The 10,740-nt window shown below is 38.0% G+C and overlaps 2 protein-coding genes across 11 annotated transcripts in view; both read right to left on the bottom strand.

Moving 5' to 3' along the window:
- Positions 1-3,986, bottom strand: part of LOC135111687 (ADP-ribosylation factor-like protein 6-interacting protein 4) — a 7,396-nt gene extending 3,410 nt beyond the window's left edge. The window contains exons 1-3 of one of the 3 annotated variants that reach the window (XM_064025278.1): positions 3,827-3,986; positions 874-1,638; positions 1-164 (exon numbers count right to left, since the gene is read on the bottom strand). The exon at positions 1-164 is cut by the window's left edge and continues 3,410 nt beyond it. In XM_064025278.1, coding sequence (XP_063881348.1) covers positions 29-164; positions 874-1,638; positions 3,827-3,966 — 1,041 coding nt within the window. In that variant the 5' untranslated portion in view covers positions 3,967-3,986 and the 3' untranslated portion in view covers positions 1-28. The remainder of the gene's footprint in view (positions 165-873; positions 1,639-3,826) is intronic. The other 2 variants (XM_064025279.1, XM_064025280.1) reach the window with 2 other exon arrangements.
- A 1,852-nt stretch (positions 3,987-5,838) lies between these two features.
- LOC135111685 (rho GTPase-activating protein 21-A-like) overlaps positions 5,839-10,740 on the bottom strand; it is an 87,740-nt gene continuing 82,838 nt past the window's right edge. For 7 of the 8 annotated variants that reach the window (XM_064025269.1, XM_064025270.1, XM_064025271.1 and 4 more), the window contains 3 exons: positions 10,519-10,600; positions 7,583-7,857; positions 5,839-7,413 (listed from right to left, as the gene is read on the bottom strand). In XM_064025269.1, the coding sequence (XP_063881339.1) occupies positions 6,583-7,413; positions 7,583-7,857; positions 10,519-10,600 (1,188 nt within the window). In that variant the 3' untranslated portion in view covers positions 5,839-6,582. Of the gene's footprint in view, positions 7,414-7,582; positions 7,858-8,237; positions 8,360-10,518; positions 10,601-10,740 lie in introns of all 8 variants that reach the window. The other variant, XR_010273873.1, reaches the window with a different exon arrangement.

The raw sequence follows: 10,740 nt of genomic DNA, 5'->3' as shown, positions 1-10,740 counted from the left end.
AAATTATCATCATAACAGGCTTCAGGAATCATGGCTTGGAGGCACGGGACTTGACATTGGCCTGGAAGAACTCCCCATCATTCTGTGTTGCTGCTTTGTTGATGGCACGGTGACGGTCTCGACTGACACACTCTTCCAGCACCTCTCCAGAGCCCTTAATTAACCTGCAAAATATTGTAACTCAGGATAACAAGAAAAACAGAAGCTTTCCTCTGTTTAGCTTAATTAAAGTGTAATGCACAAGTAACACTGGATAAACAAAGTGTCCTACCTACATATTTATGAGATGCATCAGTAGCACAAGAAAAATAAAAGCTTTCCTTAGTTTACCTTACTTGCAGTAAAATATGAAAGAAACAAAGTGACTAAGCAAACATAAACACTGATGAGATATCCTGAGAAAGAGTGATATGTCAAGAAATGTATCAAAAGATGGAGACAATCATGAAAAAATACTCGACAGCTCAAGAACACAAAGAGAGAAGATGAAGCTGAACAGCAAATAGGGAATGCCACACAATGTAGACACTAGATTTGTAAACAATCAAATTAACATTTTAGTAATTTTACAATGCTTACCAATGAAGATAAAATGTTGATAATGAGAAATCACTGTTTTTATAAGAAATACTATTTTTTTACAAGCAGAGAATATCAATAATAGCCATGTTCAAGATAGTTCATGGTTTTACTATGAGTATTACTGTATATGGTAACTGTTTTTCTCTAAGACTTTAGTTACCATAGCATATAATAAGTAGTGAAACCAAACAAGGCAGCAATTAATAATCCCATTTTTGTGTGTGGCTATGGTGATGACTACAACATTACGACATGCATCACTACATGTGTGCTTAGAGCCTGAGTTCCCACCTGTGCCTACCAGTCTCCTGATCATACACACGACGCACCACACTCTCCTGTTTCTCCCATTCCTCCCGGGTCATGGGAGTCATGGTGGACTGGTTGGAGGTCATGAGGTCAATGCTTGGCCCAATGGAAGCTGACCCATTCTCCACCACATCCTGCTTCTTCCTGGATCCCTTTGAGCTCTTGTCCTTCTCCTCATGCTTATGGTTCTTCTCCTGGTTCTTCTTGGCTTCATGTGTCTGACGTGTCTTCTTGATTCTCCTGGTGTCCTTCCTCCTCTCCCTCTTAATTTTCTTTAGTTTCTTATGTAGTTTCTTCACTTTCTTCTTGATGGATTTCTTTTCTTCTTGCCTTGCCAGTTTTTTGCATTTCTTCAGTTTCTTCTTCAGAAGCTTTTCCCGCTTTTTCCTCTTCTTCAGGGCTTTTTTCAGTGCCTTTCCTGTTAGCTTTTTCTTGTACACTATGCTGTCTGACCCTGAGGAGTCTGACGAGGAGGAGCTGGAGGCTGATGAGGAAGAAGAGGAAGGTGATGAAGATGAGGAAGATGAATCTGAAGAGGATGAGGAGGAGTCTGAGGAAGAGGAGGAAGAGTCAGAGGAGGCTGGTCTTGGCCGTTTCCTCTTCTTCTTCACCTCCCTGTGGTCAGGTGAGGGAGAGGAGGAGGATGATGATGAAGATGATGATGCTCTCTTCTTCTTGTTTTTGGGACGAGAACGCACTTGGTTGTTGAGTTCATCTGAGCAAGTGATTGGGTCCTTCTCCATAACTCTGAGGGGAGAAAGAGTTACACTATTATATCCAGAATAACACTCCTTTACCTTCATTTGAAATAACTAAAATGAACCTTTGAAGATGACTACAAAACACATGTGTGATAATCATGACTTAAATTCAAGTAACACACCATTCTCAGTGTTCAGTTTTTCCTTAATCTCTGGTGCTTTGATCTGTTGCAGATTGTCAGATTTTGTAAGAAAACTGCTGGCAGAACAGAACACTTTAGACTGAGGGAAAAATGCAAAAACAAAGTAGAAGTAAGTGCAGAGGTTATGTGACTTCTGCCCACAACAATGTAAAGGGACAGCTTCCGGGGAAATGGAAGGACAGAATGATGGAGTATTTGAGATAGCTCAGGGAAGAAAGGATGAGAGTATGCAAAGAAGGAATGCAGGAACAGGAATAAATGGGAACTCTTCTTACGTATTGGCATCAGATACAGGTGGAGACATATATCTTTACTCAATAGTCTATTTTTTTATTACTCATTTTGTTACACATATGATGACAAAGCTGCTTTTCTTTTCTAGCTGAAATATGAACTGTAGCTCTGATGAGGATGTGAACATGAACCAGACAGTTAATTACAAAATATATTTACAACCAGGAAGATGAAAATAAAATGGACACACAAAACAATCTTATCCACCTAATACTGAATGCAGATGGTCTTATCTATGTTGGCAGTTCCCTCCAAGGTCACAGTCACAAGTTATCTCCAAACACCTTTCAGGGAAACACTATGTTACCTATAGTTTTATTTATCTTTTATATATTCTCCAGTTTTGTCTCCACATCATAGAGCCTGTCTTCTCAGTTTAGGGACATAGTCTTGTGTGTCTTACAATGAGAAACTTTTAATTTTCATCATCTGTGTAACTTAATTGTCTCATGTTTGTCTTAAATGTTATCAATATAAATACTTTATAGCCATATTTTTTTCGTTTTTTACATTTCTGTGCTTTGCTTCAGGCTAATACACAAGAAATCATGAAAGAGATATGTGTCTTTTTAAGCATTACCTATTACTCATGTTCTGCATGCAGTAACTACATAACAACAGCTCCACAATGCCCCAGTTCTGTACATATATATACACCAGGTGTTTTCTGATGTGCCATCTGCTGCATGGTAATGCCACAGCTGTACACATGAAGAATTATTAATCACAACACTTAATATGCATCAGGCCTGTAAAGGCGACCACTATCAACTACACTCCATGAGCTCAACTCTGAAAGTTATCATCATGGTGACATGCAATCTCTCTTTTCATGAGCTACCTTTATAAGCTGCCAAATGAAGTGCAACATCACCATCAAAACACAGAGAGAGAGAGAGAGAGAGAGAGAGAGAGAGAGAGAGAGAGAGAGAGAGAGAGAGAGAGAGAGAGAGAGAGAGAGAGAGAGAGAGAGAGAGAAAGAAAGAAAGAAAGAAAGAAAGAAAGAAAGAAAGAAAGAGAGAGAGAGAGAGAGAGAGAGAGAGAGAGAGAGAGAGAGAGAGAGAGAGAGAGAGAGAGAGAGAGAGAGAGAGAGAGAGAGAGAGAGAGAGAGAGAATTACCAATGCCTGTCACTCCACCACCAGTGCATGACGGCTGCCTGGCTGTCCTTCATGTCACCACCAACACTAAGTCCCCAAAAAAAGAAAAAAAAAAAATCATGAAACTTACGAAATCACACAAATAAAAAGTCTCACATACAAGTCACCGATGAAAATAATAAATAAGGAAAACAATTATGACCCCCTAAAACATAACTTTATATAAACACTGCATAATTGAAAATAAAAAAAATAGCTAACCATAGAGAAAATTTACTTATCTATGCACTGATAACAAAACCGGGCAACAAAAACCTATACGTACAGCAAAAAATTGATAAATAAAATAGCTACAATCCCGAAAATTAGACAAAATCACTTTATAAATAAGATAAGTCATACCTAAACAATATTCACCTATCAATTAACTAACAACAAAAAATGGGGACAAGAATATGTACACAAATCAAAAAATCTGACAGGCTAAGTGTCAAAACAAGCAAACAGATGGAGAAGTATAGAACACGTGCTATTTAAAGACCTCTAACTATCTTTACGCGTCCCCTACATAGGCGACACATAGCTAAATGACATACAGCAGACATAAAGCCACGGGAAGCCCAGGTATGCGGTACTTACTTAGATCCAACAAGAGAAAATGCGGGAGGAGGAGGAGGAGGAGGAGGAGTGAGAGGAGCAGGAGCAGTAGACCGTCCCTGTTTGTTTACTGTGACGTCACTGCTCCTCCTCCTCCTCTTGTGGTCTGTCTTGGTATTCATTTCTCTTATTAGATTCAGTTTTAAGATTATCTTAATGTATTCTTTTCTGTTCTCTCTCTCTCTCTCTCTCTCTCTCTCTCTCTCTCTCTCTCTCTCTCTCTCTCTCTCTCTCTCTCTCTCTCTCTCGTTTTCACATACTTGTTTTCGTTGTTTATTTGGCCCGACTTCCTTCTTTTGCTTTTTTTGTCTTGTCTTTTCCTCATTTCATTTTTTTTTTATCCAATAACCTTCATTTTAACGTTCTCCCTTATTATTTTTATATTGTTTTATCTTTCTTCCTTTCATGTTCTTTCTGTCAGTGTCAAGCTGTATCGGTTTTTATCATTTAGGTCCTCATCCTGTTTGTAATGTACTTCTTTTCCTTATTTTCCTCCTACTCCCGCTTCCTCTTTTTTTTCTTCTTCCTTCCTTCCCCTCCTCAGTCCTCACGTACGTCTCCCTTATTTATTTCTATTTTTTTTTTTCGAGCTCTGTATTCCCTCTTTACTCGTTCTACTCTTCTTACTATTTCTTGTTTTCTCACTTTTCTTCTTTTGATTCTCAAATATTTTTATATTTTTGATACTCTACCCGTAAGTCCTTGCCCAGGGGGTGGGTGGCAAGGTCCGTCCTCCTCCTTTGTTGTATTTCCTTATTAATGCAACAATAAATGTATCAATCAATCAATCTTTATTACCCTCTTTTCTTGTCCCACGTCATCTTTCTCATTAGCATTCCTCTCCTCACTTTTTCTCATCTATCTCTTTTCCTTTAATTCTACATTGCTCTTTACTCGCCTCCCCCCCCCCCGCTTTTTTTTTTTTTTTACTATTCCTCTCCTCACTTCTTTTCATTCCTTATTTCCCTCTATTCTCGTCCCATGTTTTTCTTACCCCCCTCTCTTCTTTCATTTTTTTTATTTATTTACTTTTTTTTTTTTTTTCATTCAGTATGGGTCCTCTATATGTTTCAAGAACCTAACCAATACATCTACCAAAGGCTCTTAAAGATGTCTATATTATCAAGTGGTTTAAGTAAACTTTATAATTATGTGGTCTCGTAAGTTTGAAAAAAAAAAAAAAAAATGTAGGAGTTACCAAGAAAATGTACTTATGTACATATAACAGTACTTACTTTTCCTCCTCCTTCCGTTTTTTTTTTTTATTTTTTTATTTTACCACCATTCAATCTTCCATAATTTTTCTATTTTGACATGTACATTCTTCTTTTGCTCCTCCATAATTTTTTTTTCTCTTATCACCATTCTTTTTCTTCCATTATTTTTCTATCGTGACATTGCTATATCAACAATGGGTCTTCGTGGCATATAACTACAGCACTAACTGATAGTATAAGAATGCATACAGGCCAGGTGTTCCACTTCCCTGCATTTAAGGAGCTGGAAAACTTACTTAACGTATTCTCTGCTAAACTGCCGCATTTAGTCCATCTTTTGAGGCATCCAGGCTATAACTTGTATTACTCATATTTCTATTGCTTCTGCAGGAAATGTAAATAAAAAATAAATAAGTAAATAAAAAAAAAATAAAAAAAATCTTCCCTAGTCAATCAATATCTGGAAATGACTAGGCAAACTGACAAAAATTAAGAATACATCAACTGCAGGAAAGATTGCTTATAGATATAGACAGGACCACACTATTGAAACTCAAAATCTACAGCCTGCAATCGTCTCACACACACACACACACACACACACACACACACACACACACACACACACACACACACACACACACACACACACACACACACACACACACCATTACAAACCTGTCTCACCTCTGGACCCTCAGTGTCCTCCCCCACAAGGTGTTGGCTGCCTAAGTGGGTGAGTGCAATCCTCACTACAGGGGATATAACATTAATAAAAACCATGAACATTATTTATTCAGCTGAAATAAATGTTAAAAGGCTTCAATATTAAACAATTGTAATCTATTCTTATGGTCTTAGCTTTAATGTACTGTAGCTGGCAACCTACCTGTGTTATTAGAAATTATTCTTTTTTGACTCAAACTATTAAGTTGTCTCAATCTATTCCAATTATCCTATATAACATTGGATGAAAGTGTATCTCTTCATTTTCAGAGTCAAACATGCAACATTTTCACAAACAGCTCACTCATCTTGAAATGCCTTGCTCACTTTACTGCCTCTTCAAGAAACGTTTGCTGCAAGTGTTCACATCATACATGTTTCATTTCCCTAACCATGCAACATGTAATTCTTGCTTTGCAAGACTGGCATGGCATAACCCCCAAGCTAAAAAAAACTGTTACAGTTATGCAATATATTCATATTTGAATATTATACAAATGAAATGCAATGACATATGTATAACCTATAAAATTTCTATTTACAGGGTGAGTTAAAAATGTTTATCCTGTACATAATGTGCTCATGATATTTCAATATATTTATATATATATGTATTTATATTTACAGTGATATGCTTTTTAAAACAATATCTAATACAAATAATCACAGCACTGTTCATTACCCCTCTCATCATTCCAACACTCATCATTGTACACGTAAGCAGTCTGAGTGAGTCACTCGTGCAGTGGGTCAAGTTGAGCCAAAGAAAAGGAAATGCACTGGCTTCAAACACCATTAAACATGACTCTCCAGTACAGGGTAGAGAGGATTCAATGCTGCTTCCTGTACACTGAGGCGTCGGTGGAGGTTCTCCTTGTCCCCAATGATACACGGCAACACCAACTGTTGTGGTCTGGACAGGTCTGGCGAGGACGTCCTGATACGCTCGTGGGTCAGCCAGGCCTCGAGAGACCTGTCCGTGTTGAGTCGCTCATCCACCACCAGAGGCTGCAGTCGCTCCCAGGCAGTGGGTCGGGTGGCCCGGAGTGCATTCTTGGACATCTCCACACTGTGTATCCACGCCCACTTGGCGAGGTCCTTGGTGCCCCCCACAGTGTGCCGCCGCTTGATGGGGCCACGGTAGTTAGTGCGTTTCATGCCTGACTTGCTCCCTTTGTTGCTGCTGCTGCTGCTGCTATTGCTGTAAAGATTATTGGAAGGCTTCATGGGACTGGTGTTTGTCTGACTGCCAGTGTTCTGCTCAAATTTTTCTTTCAGTTCCTTCACATTGTGGCGTCGACTTCTGAGGTCTGAGGAACGCCTTGTGGGTCCTGATGCATTTTCTTTTGCATCTGACTTCTTAGATGCCTCCTGAAGCCTGTCTCTCCCCTCCAGAAGGTCTGATCGTTTCATTTCTTTTGGTCTCTTTTCATTAAGACTTTCCTGAGTATCTGTTCGCTTAAGTTCTCGAGATCTTTTCTCAGTTTTTTCTTTCAAATTATTTTCAGTCTTTTCTGACTTTGTCAAGGAATCTGTTCTCTTTACTTTCACTCCAGGTTTCTTATCTTCAGTCAGTACCTTATAGTCACTCTCCTTTATGCTACTTGATTGAATGCTATCTTCTACCTGCAAGATATTTAAGATTAATGTGAATGAAATGGAATAACAATACTGATAACACATTATAACTTCAAGTAATCATTAATATACTTTATTGGATTATTTTTCTATGTCATTACTAATATGTAAATAGAAACATAAATATCTAATTATGAAAAAGTGACATTCAACACACTTGGGAGATGTGAGATGAGGCGGTGGAGGCAGCAGGGGTGGTGACTGAGGTGCGGGGGCTGGTGCGGCGGCGATGGAGGGAAGGGTCGCGGTACAGGCGGCACCCGGAGTTCCCTCTGCCTGGCTGCTCTGGAAGCTGACGCACGTCTTCGGGTGAGGAATCTTGACTGCTGTTGGAATCGCTGCTATCTGAATTGACAAGACCCAAGGGAGACTCCTGGAGGCTACGCATTTTCTCTTCGAAGGTGGCAGTGATGGCACTCAACAGATCACTGCCTGCAATAAAATAAACCATGGCATCAGCACGTTTCTTGGGCTGTGTTGCATTATGATGCTTTAAGGTTGTATTGTAATTCATGTGTCTTCATATGTTATGATTAATGATGGCCAGTCTGGTTGAAAAATGTCAGTGCACACTCGTGTAGTTTTAATGTCAATTTCACTCCTGGTTTAGTGATTAATTTGAGAAAATTGGAAAATTTCAAACACCAATTAACTAGACTCTACAGTGTCAAATATCACAAATAGGTGGACACAGCGAGATGCCAGTAGCAGCACATCACCATACGGCACACATATCACCAAGAACTAAGGCATTACTGCTACCACAGCACATTTAAACAGCAAGAGTGAAGCAGCTCTACTTCTACTCTCACCTTCCTCGCCTACACTTTAGCATACTGAATATTAGCGAAGAGACCCTTGGCTGCCCCCATAATCGAGGACTTGGCAACATGTGGTGGCTTTTCTACCACTACAGTTGAAAGTTCGCATGGGGCTGTAAAGGCGATTTGAACAGACAACATCTCAGTTGAACACCGGCATTATTTACTAGATGTTAACTGGTCCACATTTCTCAAAAACAAAAGCAATGTTGGCTTTGAATACTTGTTGTGAAGTGACCACAAATGTATTGAAGTTTACAGGAAAGATGGCCCAGTTACACTACCACCTATTTACACTACATACTAGAAAGAACAAGATTTTGACTAATTTTATGAACTTAAAAAATTGGGTATAACTGCTGCAACATAAAAAGTGGTTTGGCTTGGAAGCAAGTGGCATAAAATGTGAAACAGCAGTGCACGTAAATCTGACCTAGCATATCCTCTATGTTACTTCCTTATCAAACTCTCAACAGAAAGATGGAGACACTTCAGAAATATAGGAACGTGAAGCAGACCTGAGCAGCAGCAGTCAGTGAAAAAGAGAAAAAAATTTCCATTATCAAATGAATAATGACATGAGCCATTCATTAAATTCCATTACTTGTACATTCTTTCAAACAGACAGTGTACAACACTTCACATACTGACACCTCCATTTGCAATCCACACTCAACTCTCTTCTCAAAGCTTCATATACACCCAGTCAGAAGTCAATCAATCTACAGAACTCACTTGCACCATGTGCTATGTTTTATCTTGTCCTTAAGACCTGATTTTCTGACAATTTTCTTATGAAAACTGATAACTGAAAGATTGATAAGACTGAAAAAAAAAAAAAAAAAAATGCATGTGTGTGAGCAGAATGTTACTTGACTAGTGAGTATGAGTGAGCGACCTTCATACATTTATGTTTTAGACTGGACTTTGAACTACATCCATGAATATTTCTTCACTTGCTTCTGACATCACACACATTTTCAGGGCTATGGAATAACTAGAACACAACCATGAAGTGAGTATCCATAACTTGATCATTATCACAGACAATACATCATCCAAAATCACAATGCCCACAACTGATACAATACAAAGTTAAAAAAAAAAAAAGTATTGGATACAAAGGGAAACTGTACTGTACTTGACTTTTGATTTGTAAAGGAAAATGCTAGTACCAGTTTATAGGCATCTCAGACAGCAATATGGTGATCAGGTATATGAAGTAAAGCCTGTTAATCAAGGGATTCCCTGACAGCATTGACAGCAAACGTCAGCTGGTGACATTACTCTACATCAACTTCCTTGTGTTATTTTTTTCCAGCTCCACAAGGCACCACATAAGCTTGTAGAAGTTAAATAAGCTTTAACAACATAAAAGTGTTAACCAATAATCATTGCGCAACATACAAAACATCTTAAATAATGAAAGCTGCTTTTAAAAATATTCAGAAATTCAGATTCAGAAATATTGAGATGGATAAAAAAGGCAGGACTGTCGTGTAGTATTGGGGAGTGATTAACTTTTCAGTATTTTCTAGAGTTTCTATTCTTTGCCAATTTACTGGTCCAAATTAATTTACATTTCATTGTTTTAAGAACAAAATAAAAAAAATTCCATAATTTCCAAAGTATCAAATGTGAATAGCTAACTACAGTACATAAAAGTTCATTTCACATACATTCTGCTCATACTGTAAGGAAATGTGTAACCAAAATCCTAAATTAAATATAAATGTCAGTGCTTGAAATAAATTTTACAAATAAATAACACTCTAACACTTCTTAAAGTGAACAAATACCTAAACATAGTGAATGTGATATATAAATGCATCTGTGTCCCTTGCAAGTGTGTCTTCAATTCCACATCATTCAAAGATAACACAATAGTACTGTGGCTATCACTTTAACCCTTTCACTGCTGTCTGACACATGGCTCATTGATCACAAAGCACATTTTGTTCTGCAGCCACCACTACACATTATACCGACAACACATTGGAAACTCTATTCGTTTAGTTCTATTTTATTTCCTGTGGGTTCTCAACAAGGATTTTGTGCAATGCATTTAGTGCTATAAATTACATATTGCAATGAAAGGGTAAAAAAAAAAAAAATGAATAAAATAAAATAAAAATGTGTGTATCCTGTAGACAACACTTAATTGTAACAAACACCCTGACATCACCCAAAATTTCCTGATAGGAAAACTACAGTATGTGTTTCTTACCACCACCACCACCACCACCCCAGCAAACAGTGTGCAATGACTTACCATCATCGTGGGGAACATGAGGGCCGTCACGGAGAGAATCTAACGAGCCACATCTTGGCATTTGTTCGGGACCATTTAAAATCTGCAGCAAGTAAGGGTTAGAATCAATTAGTACATGGAACATTCATGAGTAATGGAAAATATGAAAAAATAAATAAATAGATGAAAAGTAAATAAATAAATAAAAAATAAATAAATAAATATAAAAATAATAAATAAATA

The sequence above is a fragment of the Scylla paramamosain genome, chromosome 22 (genome assembly GCF_035594125.1).
Source record: "Scylla paramamosain isolate STU-SP2022 chromosome 22, ASM3559412v1, whole genome shotgun sequence".
In the NCBI taxonomy this organism is placed as follows: Eukaryota; Metazoa; Arthropoda; class Malacostraca; order Decapoda; family Portunidae; genus Scylla; species Scylla paramamosain.
This window is presented reverse-complemented; position numbering and strand designations above follow the sequence as displayed.